Source organism: Colias philodice, chromosome 18 (genome assembly GCF_061535455.1).
Source record: "Colias philodice isolate Cphi_HAF_F1 chromosome 18, ilColPhil1 Martin Lab GWU primary, whole genome shotgun sequence".
Classification (NCBI taxonomy): domain Eukaryota; kingdom Metazoa; phylum Arthropoda; class Insecta; order Lepidoptera; family Pieridae; genus Colias; species Colias philodice.
In genome coordinates this window covers 5,927,411-5,946,447 of record NC_143103.1, presented here as the reverse complement: position 1 = coordinate 5,946,447, position 19,037 = coordinate 5,927,411, and the positions used below count along the sequence as shown (strand labels likewise).

The 19,037-nt window shown below is 33.4% G+C and overlaps 4 protein-coding genes across 7 annotated transcripts; 2 read left to right on the top strand and 2 right to left on the bottom strand.

Annotated features, from left to right (window-relative positions):
- Positions 1–361: 361 nt before the first annotated feature.
- LOC149480477 (UDP-glucosyltransferase 2-like) lies at positions 362–2,603 on the bottom strand. The gene is made up of 4 exons (XM_089706332.1): positions 1,549–2,603; positions 1,206–1,428; positions 841–1,060; positions 362–738 (listed from the first exon to the last, which is right to left on the bottom strand). Exons 1-4 carry the CDS (start codon positions 2,377–2,379, stop codon positions 438–440), a joined length of 1,575 nt encoding a protein of 524 aa, XP_089562458.1. The 5' UTR covers positions 2,380–2,603; the 3' UTR covers positions 362–437.
- A 389-nt stretch (positions 2,604–2,992) lies between these two features.
- On the top strand, positions 2,993–5,240 carry LOC149480476 (cyclin-dependent kinase 20-like). The gene is made up of 6 exons (XM_089706218.1): positions 2,993–3,377; positions 3,587–3,775; positions 3,903–4,024; positions 4,254–4,368; positions 4,576–4,803; positions 5,149–5,240. The coding sequence occupies exons 1-6, from the start codon at positions 3,180–3,182 to the stop codon at positions 5,233–5,235; spliced, it is 939 nt and encodes a 312-aa protein (XP_089562344.1). The 5' UTR covers positions 2,993–3,179; the 3' UTR covers positions 5,236–5,240.
- Positions 5,241–5,251: 11 nt separating this feature from the next.
- On the bottom strand, positions 5,252–12,725 carry Ada2b (Transcriptional adapter 2B). 4 transcript variants are annotated; one of them, XM_089706214.1, is made up of 10 exons: positions 12,545–12,725; positions 12,400–12,459; positions 12,174–12,315; positions 11,868–12,085; positions 11,529–11,601; positions 11,214–11,367; positions 10,200–10,422; positions 8,710–8,777; positions 8,212–8,350; positions 5,252–7,475 (listed from the first exon to the last, which is right to left on the bottom strand). In XM_089706214.1, exons 1-10 carry the CDS (start codon positions 12,653–12,655, stop codon positions 7,335–7,337), a joined length of 1,329 nt encoding a protein of 442 aa, XP_089562340.1. In that variant the 5' UTR covers positions 12,656–12,725; the 3' UTR covers positions 5,252–7,334. The 4 variants fall into 4 exon arrangements, with proteins under 4 accessions (XP_089562340.1, XP_089562341.1, XP_089562342.1 ...); XM_089706215.1 differs by having other exon boundaries at positions 10,215–10,422; XM_089706216.1 differs by having other exon boundaries at positions 7,340–7,475; positions 8,710–8,772.
- Positions 12,726–13,197: 472 nt separating this feature from the next.
- On the top strand, positions 13,198–18,750 carry Wdr37 (WD repeat domain 37). Its single transcript, XM_089706312.1, has 9 exons — positions 13,198–13,610; positions 13,744–13,857; positions 14,233–14,424; positions 15,229–15,401; positions 15,745–15,973; positions 16,060–16,198; positions 16,353–16,422; positions 16,627–16,803; positions 17,247–18,750. Exons 1-9 carry the CDS (start codon positions 13,433–13,435, stop codon positions 17,370–17,372), a joined length of 1,398 nt encoding a protein of 465 aa, XP_089562438.1. The 5' UTR covers positions 13,198–13,432; the 3' UTR covers positions 17,373–18,750.
- Positions 18,751–19,037: the final 287 nt, after the last annotated feature.

Here is a 19,037-nt window from a genome sequence, read left to right as displayed (position 1 = left end):
TAATTTCTAAACACTATCACAGTCAGTCTACAATCTACACTCATTAAGAATGGAATCCTATCCTACTACTGTGTATGTATTACGATTGTAACTATCTTGCGATAAAGCAGAACAAAGTGGATACTTTATCTACTTTGTTAAGTTAGAAAAAAATGATTATTCAACTTTTGAAAAGCGAACTGTAGCAGCATGGTAGCAGCCCACGTGACAACACTATGAATTCAAGCTGTTTTAATTTTATTAAATATAAGTAAACTACTCGATATGGTATGCTTATGTACTTAGTTTTTATAAGTTCCTAATTTTCCGAGGACATAATATTAAATAAGACACTTTTTTTTATTAAAAATACTATAATGAATCATACACTTTTATTAGAATAAGTAACATAAATAGAAAATAATAAATTAAAACAAGAATTACTAACGTTGTTTACATTACAATGCTTTAAACTTTCCTTTATCTCCAAATTTGTTAACAAAGCGGGCATAAAGTCGTCTGTAAACTATACGCAACATGAAGTAAGTAGCCGAAAGTAATATTAATGATACTGAAAGCAAGATGCCAGCGATATCTAACATGTAGTATTTGACGAATGATATGCCAACTGCTGGGGACCGTAGATACTTCGCGCCGCCATTGCGTAGAACGTATTCCGTCCACCAGACAGCGTTGTCAGGGCCGGAAATCACGGGGCTCACAACCATACTCTTCAATTTTATCATTTCATTCTTGTACCTGTAAAGTAACATAATAATAAATTCGTTTTTTGTTAGAGAGACACTTTTGACCGATTTAATTTGGTATAATATTATGTCTGTTACTATTACACAAACGTACTTATTATTCGTTGCAACTTCAGTCACCACTTGTTTCAAAGTCTCCTTTTCCAAAGAATAAATGTCCAAAATTTCTCCTGTTCCATATCGAGTAATTTCACTAATAAAGACTTTTCTGGAACGCACTGTTGGTAAACCAATTATTGGAACTTCGTAGAAAATAGCCTCTTCTAAGGAACGTGGTCCACCATGTGTTATAAAAGCCTTAACATTAGGATGAGCTGAAATACAAATAAAAAAACATAAATAGTCATAAACCGGCAACGTCTCAAGTATTCCAAAAGGCAGACAGGTTATCATTATTCTTTAGAATAGAAGGAAGTATTTTCTAGGAATTGTAATGCTATATTAGAAGATGTTAATTACCCAAAATTTCCTGTTGAGGAAACCAAACATTGGCAATCACGTTTCCTGACAAATTCACCATTGTCGTGTTGCCAATCTTCCACAGTACTGTAAATGGCATCTCTCGGAACGCATCAGCCAGAGTTTGCAGTATACTATTGGAAAGATGTTCTGGTTCCTGAATGGCGCCAAAACTGAAGTATATCACACCTTTCGGCGCTGAATCCAAAATTGTTTTTAACTCCTGAGAACAATTTAATTTGAATAAGACAATTTAATGAGAAGAATAAGAATAAGAATCCGACCAAGAAAAATTTAAAACATACCTACTAACTACACAAACAGCAATAATTTATACATTTACCTGTTGTAATGGAAATCCTGGCTTAATTTGAAGGCGATCGACGAAAGAAATTGCTGGTACAGTTGGTCTATTGCCGATTAAAAGTGGATTACTAGCTATTAACAAAATGTCAATATCATATTCGACTTCTATGAGCTCTCTATTTAGTCCAAACATTTTCTTAGCAGCAACATCGCAAAGGGGAAGATAATTATTATAATATTCGTTTCTCGTGCTGAAATAACGATATATCTCAACAATTTTTTGCCATCGCGTTAGATTTCTGTGGCTTAAGGTATTGACGTCTGGATAAAGTATGGGATGAATCGGAGTGCCTTTAGATTCATACTGGTGGATTTTTCCACTAGAAGCAGTGATAGAAATGTGTGGAATTTGATATTTTTCAGCAATCGCATACAAAAGTGGTACATCAGCTTCTGTTATAACGAGGTCAAATTTGACATTCGGGTTAATTAGCAAAGATGTCATCGGTTTCGACTTTAACTGGGCAATGGCTAATTTTAAAGATAGTTCATTCATACTTTTCAGTCGTGGAAAATAGTCATCGGTATCGGTATATAATCTCTTGTATTCCTCCCAAAATGGCGCTGATTCAGTTCCAACATTTAGTTCCACTATCCGTTCCATTTCTTGTGGGTTAAAGTTACCTGGATATGGGGTCATCATCACAACCGAATGTCCTCGTTGAACAAGAAGAGAAATATAACTCCTGAACACAAGATGATCAGAGAAGGACAAGGAAGAAAATAGTGCTAATATAGATGCACTTTCAACACTCTTACAAGCAAGAAATAATAAAAACACCACGCTTATTCGCCGAAGCCACGTCATCTTGTCTGTTTATGATACGCCTTCAGTCTCAAGTCGCTGAAGTAAAAATGGTACCTTTCCTTTGGTAACCCGAACGACACACTTAATCAAACATATAAATTAAACACAAGTGTTCCAAGCAAGGTCGGTACGGTATAATTTGAGCAATGCTTACTTTATATTTGCTCGCTACATAAATTTTAATTTGAAATCTAAATGAATGATTTCATAATACTTTATTTATTTTATATATAATAACAATATAACTACATCTATTCCAAATGTTCCGAAGTCTTGTCCCTAAAATAGTATTTGATAGATAGTTAAAAACAAAAATATAAAAGCAACAAAATAGAGACAAATATAGTTAAATCGTTTTATCTTTAGCCCCTTTTGTTCATCTCGGATTTTTATATATATACACATTTCTTACAAAACCGAAAACAAGCGTAAACATTAAACAAGTCTCTGCAGCCCTTGAGTTTTATTTTTTGTGACCTCTATAGCAAACCCAGGTGCCCGATTTTTTTATGCAAATAAAATATAGGTATATTAGTATATTTTTAAAGTGTACTGTTCTGTCTTGGTTTGCACCTGATTTTCGTTCAAAACCGTCAATGTGCGTAACTACCCGCATACACAGATTTTAGATAATATGATGGTACTTAGGTAGCGGAAAATTATATAACGCTTTGCTTGCAATATTATATTGTCTATAGTTGTTGATCATAATCTTTATCAATTTGCCACCGCTTTTCGGTTGCTTAGCAACACATTCGCGCAACAAAGCAGAGCAAAAATCATATTTTCCTTGTTTTGAAATGGACAGAGATATATCAAGCTACTCCGTTGTTGGACGAATAGGTGAAGGTGCCCATGGTCTTGTGTTTAAAGCTCGCCACTTACCTACCGGTCGAGAAGTTGCTTTGAAGAAAATCCTCATCAAAAATCTCGAGGATGGAATACCGGTCAATGTTATGAGAGAAATAAAGGCACTGCAACTGTTACGATGTAAATATGTCAGTAATATTACTCACATTTATAAGATGTTTAATTATTGACCCTTCTCTGTACCATAACTCCCGTTCTTACCTGACAAAAAAATTTAAAAAAGATCGTTAAATAGGAAGTACCTATCTGCTATAGACTCTAGTTAACTGCCTCTTGTATCCTTACCCAGCGGTTTATTAATATGAGAATATTTGTTTATTAAGTCTATTAATTTTAGGTAATAAAACTCTACGACATGTTTCCCCGAGGAATGAGCCTTGTTTTAGTACTGGAATACATGTGTTCCGGATTGTGGGATATGCTGCATCATAATCAACAAGAACTTACCGTCCCTAGAATCAAATCATACGCACAAATGTTATTGAAAGGAACGAGATATTTGCACGCTCATTATGTAATGCATAGAGTAAGTAACTAGAACTTTGTGGAAAATAACTTCATTTTATTGGACTCGTTACAGTCATAAAACCAACTGAGATGTAACACATTTTTTAAACGTATGCATCAATATATCCCATTTATTTCTAACAAAGGACCTCAAACCTGCAAATCTGCTCATAAATCATGAAGGGATTTTAAAAATAGCCGATCTGGGATTAGCGCGCTTATACTGGCCCGATGGCGGTCGGCCATATTCTCATCAAGTCGCCACGAGGTATATTTTTTATTCAATCTTTTCAATATTTTATCATGATATGACCTATATGTACATTGTACATTATTGTTACCGCGGATTCGTTCCTGTTCACGGAATCACATTAAGTACATTCCTGTAGATGTTTAACGAGGCTCCAAAGTTTAATTAAAATTGCAAGTCAAAACTTTTTTTTATATTAATAATTATTAACACAGAGCATATTTCACAACTAATGCGATTTTTGTAGATGGTACCGTGCACCCGAATTACTGTATGGCGCCCGATATTACAGTGAGAAAGTTGATATTTGGGCTGTGGGTTGTATTATGGCCGAGATGATAACGAAGCAACCACTTTTTTCTGTAAGAAGTTCTTTTTATAATTTAAAGTGTTTACATAATATTAAATATCCTCCTCTCGTCTATCGTTCGTTCGCAAAAAATAATCAACGACTGCACCGGCTTTGAAGTATGAGGATAGATATAAGATAAAAGTATTAGAGTAACCGGAAGTGCAACGCTCGTTTAAGCAATAGTAAACAATTTTCAAAAGACTTATCCATCTTGCAGGGTGAATCAGACATAGAGCAGCTAGCGATAGTTCTACAGCATCTCGGCACGCCCACAGAAGAAACGTGGCCGGGCCATTCCGAACTACCCGACTACCATAAGATAACATTCCCCGAGTCCCCGCCAATGCCGTGGACGGATATACTACCGGGCGTCGACCCGGAGGCCATTCATTTTGTCAAATCTTTCATTTTATACGATGAAAAGAAAAGGATCCCGGCTAAAGAGGTATGCGAAAATTTTTAAGGTAATTTCAAGCAAAGTACCTTATAAAATATATCTGCATGAATGATATTGTAAACTTTTTGTATAACAACCATTGGCATAGAAAACAACTCGATTCACAATCACGCTCAAAAATTGCAAAGGAAACTCTGCCTACGCGTCTATTGGGCAGAGTTTCCTTACACGCCTATTAGTATGTACAAGTCTTTGAACAATACTGCAATTAAATAAGGTGTTAATTTCAATGAATCGCCTGCTAAAATTAGTTTTTATAGACGATTGTGAGTCTAGGTGTTTATTAATTTTGTATTAGGTAAGTCAATGATAACAACACGTATTTTATTTCAGGCATTAAGGCATTCGTGGTTTCGATCAAAACCAGCGCCAGCTACTTTAGAAGACATGCCTAAACCAACTGCAAATAAATCGAAATGAATAAATGAAAACAAAGTTCATATTAAATAATTTTATTACCCCTGAATACTCATTATATTTATTATAACCTAAAAATGACATTTTAATATAATTGTACTTTCACCATATGTACAGGGTTAGGCTGTAAATCGAATTTAGATAAGGCTTAAATAAATGAATCCGATGTTTCTATTATACGAATACTAACGATATTAATTATTCTAGAACATTCGAATATTTGTATTCTCTACATCTCTGTTTTAACGAAGCCTTACTTTAGAATTACATGTTTCAATAGCCCTTTTAATACTATTGTATTAAGTACCCATAACATAGTAATCCTTACTGTTTTAACCAACAAGGTAATAACATAGGGCTAGCTAATTAAACTTTTATATTTAGTTAACTATACTAACATCTCTTGTGACAATTTTATATAAGAAACACAAGTTTAATTTGTAAAAATCAACCCTCAATATGGTACTACAATGTTTTGTATGCACATAAAATAATATACATACTTTGAAACTATAAATACAAAAACTGCAATAGTGACAATTAAAGAGATCAATGAAACCCAATCATATAATAATCTACTTGATAACTAAAATAAAATATTATACACATTAGCAAAAATGCAGCCTATGATTGTTTTTTTACATTTTACATTATCATATTCAAACATTTAACTTGATTAATATAATTTTAGATATCTAAGCAATGTCTTTTTACGTACTACACAACTTTTGATATTTAAATCCACGAAATATATCTCGTAGAATGACGAGGATGTGAACTTAATCTATAAATAGATAACATACAAACAAAAATACATGAAAATTACAACATATACTTTATAATATTTACAACATTAAATTAACTAATACAAATTAGTTGAGAATTCTCTAATTCTTCTCGTAAAATGAGGTATTATACATACTTGTGTAACAGCCTAGACAGTTAAACGATATCCATTTTATACATTCGCTACTTACTAGTAATTTAAATACTGAGTTTCTATAGTTTTTGGCCAACACCAAACAAACATTACCATAATAATACTAACCTAAACTAAATTAAAAATGTTTATTACCATAATGCCAGGAAGATGCATTACAAGGTTATATATAACTACACTGCAGGTATGAAAATAATTTGCCTATAATCAAAATAATATTCAAGTAGAATTCCTATTTCTCTGTATGAGATTTAAAATATTATAAAACTATATTACTATATTTACAAAAAGTGGCTAAAATTGTTGAATATAAATATTTACTAAAATTTACTTATATATAGGAACGAAAAAAAATCTTTAATTGTTATTGATTGAACTAAATGTGTAATAGAATCATCAAATGATAATAAATAACTCTAAAATTAAATATTATGCAATGGGCATGTTTTTAATGACCCAGAAGTTTTATTCAAGAATTATAATCAATCTCTATTAAAATTAGATATAAGACAGAGTTAAGGCCTTATGGTATTCTCCAATAAATGGCCAATTCTTTTGAAACAGCCATACACAGTTAGGGTATCTAACCAATGATGGCAATTATAGCTTGTAAGCAAACATTGACAAGCAAAAATTAAGCGAAATGCTCGTTTACTTATACGCGTTATGCGTTTGCGTATGTAACGCATTTTACCTAAAGTGCCATCTTAATACCAGAGTTTAAGTGAATTATACACTTAACCCCTTATAATTTTATTAATAGACCACTACATAGATTACAACATAGATGATAGTAATCCATGACGAATTACTTTTCATAGAGCCAATATTTCTATACAGCTACTTTAGTGACATAAATTTTCACTACCCATAGTTTTAGTGTGCGATGTTCACGATAAATTAAATTTTCACTCACCCAGTAATATTTCACAGAATGTTCTTCCATAGATTTGAACTATGAATATTGTACACTCTATAAATTTATCATGCACAATATTTTTACCATTTTCCAATTCACATAAGTGAAGTGATTTATGGCCCATAGGTATTCACAGTAATTCCTTGTTATATATAACGTTTTCACTTGCACTTCACTTCACACTGATATCCTGTTATATTTCACATGTCCGAATATTTCACAGTGATTTTTCGTATTTATCTGTTAGTTTCGTATCCAACCAGCAGCGTGGAGATAATGCTTTAGCGCGTGATCAAGCTCGCAGTGCGGCGTTGCCGGTCGGCGCAGAAGCATGCCCTTGAGTGTGATATATTGAGCTGGGGCTAGACTGAGACTGTTGCATAGCTGAAATGAAAATAAAAAAAAATTGGTTGTTTGTAAAGTAGGTTTACGATCGAGATGTTTACGTGATAACATAATGCAGTGGCAGCGCTCGAGATGAGACGGGAGATCGGTCCGTCTCTCTCTCGTTATACCTGCGATCGCGCTCGTGAGGTTTTGGTGTGACACAAGTTTCTGAACATGTCACCCGACTAAAACGATTTTAAAAACGTTATCACGTTAATAAAAATAAGTTGGAAAAATACGGAAACCGAAATTTGAGGTTTTACTCGAATCTAAGATGGGAAATTAATTTATACAAGTTTGTCGTACTTATCGTCTGAATACTGAAACTAGGTGTTATTGGAAATGAAATGATTATTTGTAATATGAACACATTATAGGTAGGTCTCCACTACGAATAATGCCATGCCACGGCCATCGTGATTAAAATCCGTTAGTCTTGAATTTCTTTTATACATTTTATCCTTTATGATTTTAAATTTTTAAGTGTACTTTAGCATACACTAGCACAACATACTTAATGGTCCTTTGAGCCGGAAACCCCTTTACCACACACATTGTGTCTTGTTAAAATGAGATATTAAGACGACATACCAAATGGTCCTTCGAGCCGGAAACCTTAATAACATCCTATATTATGTAATAGTCGAAAGAACGCAGATAAAATTTTATCTGCCCTTTACTACGACTCAATTAGTCCGTATAAAATGGTCCTTCGAGCCGGATCATCACAAACCTGCGCCTCGTTAGTGTTGAGCAGCTGCCTCTGGTGCGGCGCGGCGGCGCTGCAGCAGCTCCTTCTGGAGCAGCCACATGCGGTACTTCCGTCCCGTGTGCACTTTGGGCTGGTGGAACTTGAGACGCTTTCGACGTCTCTGTAACAATACATTTTTATAAATTAGAAAAAAATATATTGAAATTATATTATTGGCATGTAAGTCACCACGTCACGATTACGTTATGGGAATTATATTTGAATTTGATGATAAATTTAACAAATAAATATGTAATTAAGAAAAATCACATAACAACCAATATTGCAGCATTCATAGATGGAATTTTTTTCCTTATTGACTATCTATCTTCCTTTTCCAAAGTGAAATAAGAGCACTTAACAATCTTTAATTTTCTTGTTAAGAACAAATAAGTAACAAGAAAATCATCTGGATTACCAAAAGACCCCACAAAACACCTTAAAATCGCCAGGTATCCAGACAATAAACTATTCACTTACTTTTTTCTTTGCTGCTGCGCGTTCTGCGTTTGCTCTTTTGTCTGCGTGTCCAGACACCCACTGCTGCCCTGGCGAATACAATTGTTATACGGGATCAAACACACAACTACACGACACGAGGGGCTCGTGTTAGTATCCACAACGTTACAGAACACAGATGAAGCGTCAATGAATGAATAATATGTTTATTTTTTAAATAGATTTTTGTTTTGACACAAAGAAATAAATCCCACTTTTATGAAGTTAACATAGTAGAATTACATTTTTAACACTATGCCAATTATGTAAAGTGCCCACTTAGAACACGATATAAACATTACACACGATTGTGTTCAGTAGTTTTTCATTTTAGTTCTGTGCATATTATTTTTTTAAATCTAATAACCCTTTAATATACAGCTTAAAACCCATAATAAAACAACTTTTTTACAATCCCCTTGTTCATCCTGTAAATCAAATACGAACAACTTCGTCGTAAACAATACTCTATGAATACTGTCACTACTAAAAGAAAGAGTAACTAAAAAGACTACTAGAACAGATGAATGTAACATGATATCTATATCATGATTCATGCCGCTACATTTAACTATGAGAATCATCATGCATAGTTAAACAGCTACCAACGAACGTTCATCGCGGAAGCAAAAGCGTATGTCTTGATGAAGCATGAACTTATAATATAATCCATGCACAAGAAATGGATGATACTGTCAAACATAAAACAAAAAAATGTAACTACCGACGAAAAAAAATTAAAATGCAATTGAAATATGAATACAACGCCATTATTACGTATACATTTTCGTCGAAGTTAGATAAGTATTTTTTTTTTCTCATTGTATTCATGCAAAGTTATAGTTACCTAATATTATTTTATTTCAAATTTTAAGTACCAATTTTAACTTATTCTGAAATACTAATAATGTAAGTACATATTTATTCTATAGCTCGGTGCTATAAAAATAATAAAAAAAAAAACAAATATTTGTCTAAAAGCAACAAAAATAATTTATAGAGAAAAAGTAAACTTTCATTAAATCATATAACATACATCAAAATGATCAAAATATATTCATACCACTCAGCCACAGAACACCTTTACCATGTAAGGGTAGTATTCACGCAAACCAATCAAAATGTGCAAAAAAATGCCCATTATTGAAGTGAAAACTTATTTTAACGCCTCCGATTTTCTATTAGAAAATTTAAGTGCATCAATAATAGTTACAATCATCATATTTAAGTCCTAGCTCCCCAAATCACCAAACAAGGGTTCCTATCACATTGAATCAGAACCGTATTTAAAAACCATATTACTTATTAGAGTAAGTACATGTCTTTACGAATTTAAGATTCCTTCTTTCTTTCATTTCCCTAACCAAACGTAATTTTCATTACCAACAACGAAAAACTTATCAAGTTTAAACTCTCAACACTTTCACATAAGTTGTCACTCCGTATGTACCGCAAGCGAAAAGCAAAGGTACCAGTCGTATTCTCACGTCGGCGTGGCCCGTGTGCCGGCGGTGGTGCGCGTGCTGCTCGTAGTGCGCGCACTCCTCGAGCCGCGTGACGCCCGCGAGCCGGTAGCGGTGGAGCTCCGCGAGCCGTACGCGTAGCTCCCGCTCGCGCCAGAGCCCGGCTACTACTGCCGTGTGTTCTGCGCGTCCGTAGAACTGCGCGGTCCAGCGGAGGCGCTCCGTGAACTCTCTGCGGAAAAAGTACCATTTTAAGATGCATACTAAATGTGGATATATAAATCTTAATATCTAATATATATTATAAAGGCGAAAGTTTGTAAGGATGTATGGATGTTTGTTACTCTTTCACGTAAAAACTACTGAACCGATTACAATGAAATTAAGCACACATATAGAGGGTAACTTGGATTAACACATAGGATAGGTTTTATCCCGGAAATCCCACGGGAACGGGAACTATGCGGATTTTCCTTTGAAAACGCGGGCGAAGCCGCGGGCGGAAATCTAGACAATGTGGATATATAGTAGATTTTGTTTTTAATTTGATTAGACTTTGCGCACATTGTATTGTATTGTACAACTTTGTAGTGCTGTAGTAAACACAAAATTGCAACAGCTATTTAAATTGGGTGTGTCTGTAAGCAATATAATAAAGTATTTTATTTTAATAAGGTTAGAGGCATCAAACTTGAACCAATAAAGTGAAATTTGTTATGAAAAAGGTTGCAAGTCATGCGGGAAATACCGCGCCTTATCATCTCCCACGCCTTATTATCTCCAAATGTACGTAATTATGGTTAATAATAGTAAGCCTTTGTGGACAAAAAGCAAAAACAAACATTTTCCTCACTTCTCCTAAAAACAGCTATGTTTGCCGATTAAAAAATTGGCTTGAGCGGATTTAACATAATATATATTCACATTTTATATAATTTTAAAAGATTTTTTTGCTATTTTAATAAAAAATGTAAATTGTACAAGCACTTTACAAAGTTTTAATTTCATTGACATATTACTTACTTTTTCTCTTTGGCGAGTTTTCCTAGAGTCTTTTGTTTGTTGCGCTGGTTGTTAAAGAACACAGAAACAAGTTGGAAGTCCCTGACAAGTCTTTTTCTTCTTGTTCTTTCTCTCAGCCGCCGTGTGTAAATATCCACTTGGGATAACTTGAGCGCTGAAAAAGTTCATGAAATTCTAAACATTGACATACTTATAATAATTATAAAGAAAGAAATAGTGTAAAATAAGCTGTGTTTCCTAAATAAATAAAAAAATACCATGGAAACAACTTAGAAAAGTAAAGAACATTCCAAATCAACTTTGTCTATAACTTACCAACATCAAGTTCATCATCTTCTGGATTGAGTGATAATGTTGATATTAACTGTTCTGCTTCATGATCATGCTCCTAAAACAAAGAAAATATTAAAGAAAGATGTACAATGTAACAAAAACATTATTCAGTTTTAAAAGTGCTGTTAATCAATCACATAAGTGCAATATTTTTACAAAAATAGCCGCTAAAACCAAATAAAATATAGCTAATAGTAATAATGTAGTTTTCTATTAGTGAAAATTATTAAAATAAGCTCAATACTTTTGGAGCACAACACAAACAAATAAAAAATAATTTTTCCTCTTTATAATATTGGCATAGATGTAGATGATACTCACTCTTTCAAAGTCATCTCTATTTGACATATATCCAAGTTGGGCAGCTTCATCTGCACTTATTGATAAGGGTGGGAGACGTGAGACAGCACTGGGACTGAGAGGCCCCTGATCTTTATCTGGACAGTGCAAGGATGGTCGACTGGTGCTTTCCACATTACCCCATGTCGCCCGACCTATGCTACCCTCCAGATATCTAGCTATATATTCATCTTTGGCTTCTGCAATCAGGAATAATCATTAAATCTATCATAATTATAATGTAAACTAAGTTATTCTTGATAACCATCTATTTTTCGAACACTTTACCTTCTGGAGTCCGTGTTTCTATATGCTTAGCTATATCTTCCCAATTCCCAAAACCAAATTGTTCTATTGCATCTAATAATCTTACTTCTTCGTTGGCTGACCAATTGTTGCGACCCAAGAATATACCAAAAGCGCCAGCGTCCTTAGTAAATAATAATAAAATTAAAATCGTGAGTTTAAATTAATTATAAATATAAATCAGCGAAAAATGTGGGCAAAAACTTACCATAAATTGATAGGAATGATCATTTTTATGTGGTCCGATTTCAGCACCCAGTGAAAAACACTGAAAAATTATGAAACCATAACAATATAAATTTAAATTAAGCGCCAAAACTTCAAACTATATGACAAGGACACCAGTAATTTACCTGCAAACAAATATCAAAATCTTTGCACTCTGCACATCTTACACGTACACCGTTTATTTCTTCTTGGCAATAAGTACAATTATATTTCGCGTATAAATCAGAAAAAGACATCTTAAAATTAAATCATTAAATAAAAATTAGCTAACAAACTTTGGCAGTTTTTCGTCAACTACGCGGCAGCCATATTTTATCACAGATAAAAAAAAGTTTACAGCTGGTGTAGAAAAAGCATAAAAACACAGATAATAAATGATTTATCTATGGATCATATTACTTAAAAATAAGCAAAAAAAAATTTCAATCATTTCAAAGATTGCATACAATCATATTTGGAAATCATTTAATTCAGGTAATATTTCAGGGAAACAATCAAAATATAATAAAGAACATTGAACTTATATAAATGACATTCAGAATTTTAAATCTATTCTAGTCATGTTCTAGTCAATTTAAATATTTTTTTCAGATATTACGTTATCACACATAATTACTATCTTAAAATATTGATAACGAATTAAAAGTAAACTGCCATATTAAAAATCTACAGCAAAAAAGACCAAGTGTCCATCAACAGGAAAAATAAGAAATTTAAAAAATATTGCTGTCATTGTTCAGTCTTGGTAAATGTCAATTAACAAATTGGCAACTCTATGCCAATATTATTTTTGTTGCACTTGCAAATTGTTGTGAAGTGATTGAATGTTTAATTACATATAAATAAATTCACTACACGTGTTTGCGATTGTTAAATTTTCATACTATACATCTTACGTGACAGCTATATTATTATTTTAAAATCTTCCGTAATAAACGTGTGCAATGTAATGTGATAGTTGATTGAATCTTCCTGTCTGTGTAGCAAGAGTTAAAACTAGTTAGGTACTAAACATGAAATCTAGTAAACGAAGGCTTCAGGCACTCGCAGAGGGTTCCGAAGGTTTATCCAATTATTTAAAAATGGAAGATTCTGAGACATCAATTCCACCTGTGTTTAGATCACGATTGCACGAATTGTTTTCTCAGATAGAAAAAGAATTTGACCTTCTCTACTCGGAAAATTTGAATTGTAAGTAAATAAGTTTACATTTTTTGAAGGTTTATCCTAGAATTTTCCTTTGGTGTTCATTTTTAACTTCAAGGCTCTGTCTGTCTGTGTGATTAAAATATTAGAACAGCTAATACTTTACGTATTGTTTTAGTGCAAGAGAAAATTGATATTTTAAGTGAAAAACTTGAGAGAGAGAGTTGTGTTGGTGACAAACAAAATGATTATATTGAATTTGAGACATCAGGAAAAAATTCTAAAGCAAAAAGTAAGTAATAATTATTATAAATAAATATCACACTGCAATCTATTAAAAATGAATATTATTATTAATATAATTAAACACATACTATAATATCTAGAGGTGTAATCACCTCTTCATCAATTTAATAATTAACTAGAACACAAACAACAGACTATGACCATTAAAATCTCACAAATTTATTTTTTGTTGATATAATACACTAAAAAGTTATCAATTCAAATGGTTGATAAACATAGTATCAAATTATGATAAGATAAATTCTTAGATTTGTCTTCATTGTTGTATTCTATTGTCTTTTGTTAAAAAGAGTGTACATAATGAGGCTCATTTCCATGAAATCTTGTCCAACTTTGGATTTTAAATCTTATGATGTTCCAGTATCTCAGAATAACTCTCAAAAGGTGAAAACTAGCCATAAATTAAGAGTGCAGACTAGTAAGATTGTGTCGAGCTTCAAGGCGCCAACATATAGTTGCCAGCTTGTTAGAGAATTCACTGGGCACAAGGATGGTATATGGGATGTCTCATCAGCAAGACCTGGTCAAGCACTCTTTGGAACTGCCTCAGCAGGTAAATATCAATATCCTCATGTCACTGATAAGTAAACTTTTAAATCTGACTAAGATAGTATTGTGTATTGTGAAAGGAAATATTGCTTTTATATTACTTAACAGAATATTTTGCATACATATAATATATACAGGGTGTGTGCACAGGCGATTATTCTGTAACTATTGCAGATATCAAAAAGCTTTAAACTGATATTGAAAGCCCTTTACCTAATGAGTAAAATGACAACAATAACTTTAAAAAATAAAACGGGAAATATCCAAAACAGTTACATTAAACACTCCCATACATTGAATTTTCTATACATTTTGTGTTCAAAGGAAATGTTCGAAGTGATGTCCTCGTTTTGGAAAACCATTGTATTCCACATCGAGCTATAAACTATATAATTAATCTGAAGATTGCATGTGATTAAACAGAAAATTTATTTCACCATTATTTATATTTTTCTATTCCCATCTATATATTTTAGTCAAGTTGAAAATTCTAGTCCCCTTGAATTTAAAATTTGCCATGTTGAAAATATCTATGAAAGGATGTAAAAATACAATTTTTTTTTAAATATGTGAATTAAACTATTTTTATTATCATGATTGATTACTGTTTGTTTATCATAATCATGCTCAATTAAAACAAAAGCAGACTGGATTATAAATTATTTTCTATTTTGTTTTATCATTACATATTCAAAGTGTTAAAGTGAAACTTTTATTACATCGTCTCAAACTTTTTGGTCTGTGTAGCGCATGTCGCGTGTATCGCGGCTGCCGAGTAGGTTAAAAGAGTTTTTGTCACCATTCTTAGATCACACGGCTTGCGTATGGAGCGTAGAATGGGGCAAATGCTTATTGCAGTACACTGGCCACTCTGGTTCAGTCAACTCTATCAAGTTCCATCCCAGCAGAGACATTGCACTCACTAGCAGCGGTGATAATACTGCTCATGTATGGCAAGCAGCTGTCAATTGGGATTTACCGGTAATTATTTTTCTCATTTCGCTTGTCGTCAATTTGACGAATTATGTCCGTATTATTATTGTTGAATAATGTCACTTTAAAGTATTGTACAGCTTAATATATTTCTAGAGCTGTGTACATAATTATAATACACATATTGGTCAAGTGTCAACATATTACATTTGATCAATATTAAAAGCTGATTTATGAATGAAAAAGTAATTTTAGTTACGAAGACACAACTAGGTCAATCATTTATTGAGGAATGATATATTACGTAGGTATGTGTACAACATGTAGTAGGTATATTGCAGGCTGTGTGTAGTAAGTACAAGGCTTTGTTTTAAGTATTTATTTATTTTAGCGTGGCCAATCTTCAGAGGAAGAACTCGAAGGTGGCGGTGAAGAGAGCCTCGGAGAGAGCGATAGGCCAGAAGTACTCCGGACTCCACTCACAGAGCTAACAGGACATTTGGGTGTGGTGGTAGCTGCAGACTGGCTGACGGGTGGCGATCATGTGATCACTGCATCGTGGGACAGAACGGCTAACTTGTATGATGTCGAAACAGGAGATTGTCTGCAAATATTGACAGGTATTATTATACAGACAGGTACTTATTCAATTCACTTATTTATTTAGTAAACATTACAAACAAGTACTTATTTTTATCATCTCTAGGTCACGATCACGAACTAACGCACGCGTCTGCACACCACAATTCGCGGCTGGTTGTTACCGCGTCGAGGGACACGACCTTTCGACTGTGGGACTTTAGAGAGCCGATACATTCTGTGTCCGTGTTCCAGGGACATACTGAGTGAGTTTGTTTGTTATTTGTGAGTTAATGTTTTGAATTTGTTTAATATTTACGAAAAATAGTGTAACTATGTAGTTAATAACACAGTATTTGGATTTAGGCTACTTTATCACTTAGCAGTGATCTATTTCTATTTTTTCTTATATGTTCTCAGGAGCGTCACATCCGCTGTTTTCACACGAGAGGACAAAGTCGTATCTGGTTCAGATGATCGGTCAGTTAAGGTAAGATTATTTTAAACACTTATTGTTTTTTTGTCTAAAGCATTCAAATATTTGTGTCAGATGCAATGCATAGTTATTGAATTGCAGGAGATTCGATTGCTCAAATTCTTGGTGTCATTGTGGTCTAGTAACAAGGACATGGGCATGGAGGCTTCAAGAAATTCTTCCTACACTTGTACTTTATGATGAATGATTTATTCCCAGGTATGGGATGTCCGCAACATGCGTTCCGCTTTAGCCACCATCAGGTCGGACTCGTCAGTGAACAGGGTGTCGGTGAGCGGCGGCGGGCTGATAGCCATCCCGCACGACAACCGGCAGGTGCGGCTGTTCGACCTGCAGGGGCAGCGGCTGGGCCGACTGCCGCGCTCCAGCAGACAGGTATATAATACTAGCTGTGCCTCGCGGTTTTACCCGCATTGCTCCGCTCTTGTTGGTCTTAGCATGATGATATATAGCCTATAGCCTTCCTCGATAAATGGGCTATCTAACACCGAAATAATTTTTCAAAAAAACCAGAAGTTCCTGAGATTAGCGCGTTGAAACAAACAAACAAACTTTTCAACTTCATAATATTAAGTATAGATTATAAGCCAATGAACAATATTGTATTTTACACCAGTCGGGCAATTACCTCAATTCCGTATTAAATTTTCAACAAATATTATTCCATCAAATACATGCCACTTTTCATACGCTCATGTGTGTAAACAATTCAATCTCTTTGTATACAGCAATCAACAATTACAATAATCAGCAATATAAAATCATACACATAAATAACAAGACTTTTATATACTAATATACCAATTATTAACTTACAGGGCCACCGTCGTATGGTAACATCAGTAGCGTGGGCGGATGACATGACGTCGAACATAAACTTCTTCAGCTGCGGTTTCGACCGGCGCATACTCGGCTGGTCGGTGCAGCCCTCCAAGGAGAACTGAACGATGTACTCGCCGTGGAATGTTCTAGAACGTTCTAGAAGCGGCGGTTTTTAAATGTCCTGTAAGTTGTTTTGTGGATAGTGGCTGATCTTCGCGGAAAAACCCTTTCGTGTAGGTAGTAGGTATCCAAAAATCTTTATCGAATAAATTTCAATTATATAAGTTACATCCAAATCAGTTGCTATAGGATTAATTGATTTGGGGTACATAAACTTCTTCAGCTGCGGCTTAAACCGTACTCGGCTGGTCGGTGCAGCCGTCCAAATAATCTGAGCTCGCCATGTTATGTTCTGGAACGTTCGAGAAACGGCTGTCTCTAAACGTATTTTAAGTGGTTTTGTGGATATTGGCTGACCAGCTAATGAACTAAAATCATACTTAGTCACATACTTCCGTCGTATAAGAATATCCCAATAAATATATCCTTTGGTTTCAAGTATAAAACAAAATTCTGGTTTCATAATACATAGGCCAATATTACAAAATCGAAATATTGTTTTACAGAATAAACTATCAAAATATCTTTAATGCATAATTGTTCGATTTATAGCGTTTTAGTAAAAAATATATCCTGTTCCATAACAATATTATGTTGTTCGTAGTGTAAATTTTTGTCATCTGTAATGTTCTGTAGAAAAAAATGCTTGTTCATTTGAATCTTTGATCCATGAATTATTTTCACTTTTTATATTTATTTATGTACTTTATAGAAAGAATAGTTTTGAATGATTACTATACTGTTTATAGAATTGATTTTCGGGAATTAATTATAATAGATCTTAGTTATCTAACAGATATCAATGAATAGTGCCCAAATTTCATTCAAAATTACTTGTTGAATATAGTTATAATGTATTATAATATAATTATTATAAGTAAATTTATCTCGGATTATGAGTACAGTAAAAAATCTCTTCGGTTATAATAAAGCCATCGCCATCTTATATTGCAGTATAATATATATCAGACCTTCTAGAACCTCTAAAGATTCTTAATTAATTAATTTTTGTCTGATTTTATTTGATTTTGTCTTAAATACACCACTTTTACTTTAAATTTTGCTTTAGAATATACATACAAAAATGCTGCATTTGTAAATACATTAATCTGAGATATCTATATTTTTCTATTACTCAAAAAAAATACACCACTGGATACTGTAAATTAACGAAAAAATATAAAGTATACGTACTGTATAAAAAGACTACAAACATATAAGATTTGGAAGATTAATTAAAAGTGAACTCGTTTTTTCATTTTTCTATAGTACTATTTGAAATGAAATGTTCCTAGAAAAAAATATATAATTATATGCTGTACAATACACTACCTTACATATTTAAAATATGTAGTTGTAAAAAATTAAAATACGATCAATTCTGAGCAGAGGCGGCTCGCCCTAAGGAGCGCTGGTGCAGTGAACTCCCATAAATAATTATAATAAAATCATACTCCTTAATTTAATTATTAACATTAATTATTACTATTTAAAATCAATCGTAATCTTTAAAACTACTGTTAATACCAATGAATATATCCATCATTCCATCATCCCATACACCTGTATAATACCTACTGTATTAATGTAACGCGCGAAGCGGTGCGCTCACGATTGCGATCCAATGAAAAAAGATTTAGTACATTTCCTAATACGAAATCCAATAG

Bases quoted from the DNA above. Each gene is read 5' to 3' on its own strand.
- LOC149480477 (XM_089706332.1), bottom strand. From the start codon at position 2,379: ATGACGTGGCTTCGGCGAATAAGCGTGGTGTTTTTATTATTTCTTGCT. The intron at 1,429-1,548 runs GTAAATGTATAA...AATTGTTCTCAG, and splicing joins CAGGATTTCCATTACAACAG to GAGTTAAAAACAATTTTGGA. The intron at 739-840 runs GTACGTTTGTGT...GTTACTTTACAG, and splicing joins GAAGTTGCAACGAATAATAA to GTACAAGAATGAAATGATAA.
- LOC149480476 (XM_089706218.1), top strand. From the start codon at position 3,180: ATGGACAGAGATATATCAAGCTACTCCGTTGTTGGACGAATAGGTGAA. The intron at 3,378-3,586 runs GTCAGTAATATT...TATTAATTTTAG, and splicing joins AACTGTTACGATGTAAATAT to GTAATAAAACTCTACGACAT. The intron at 4,369-4,575 runs GTAAGAAGTTCT...TCCATCTTGCAG, and splicing joins CGAAGCAACCACTTTTTTCT to GGTGAATCAGACATAGAGCA.
- Ada2b (XM_089706214.1), bottom strand. From the start codon at position 12,655: ATGTCTTTTTCTGATTTATACGCGAAATATAATTGTACTTATTGCCAA. The intron at 10,423-11,213 runs GTAAGTAATATG...CTTTTTCCGCAG, and splicing joins AAACTCGCCAAAGAGAAAAA to AGAGTTCACGGAGCGCCTCC. The intron at 8,778-10,199 runs GTACCTTTGCTT...TGTATTCGCCAG, and splicing joins CCGACGTGAGAATACGACTG to GGCAGCAGTGGGTGTCTGGA.
- Wdr37 (XM_089706312.1), top strand. From the start codon at position 13,433: ATGAAATCTAGTAAACGAAGGCTTCAGGCACTCGCAGAGGGTTCCGAA. The intron at 15,974-16,059 runs GTATTATTATAC...TATCATCTCTAG, and splicing joins TTGTCTGCAAATATTGACAG to GTCACGATCACGAACTAACG. The intron at 16,423-16,626 runs GTAAGATTATTT...ATTTATTCCCAG, and splicing joins CAGATGATCGGTCAGTTAAG to GTATGGGATGTCCGCAACAT.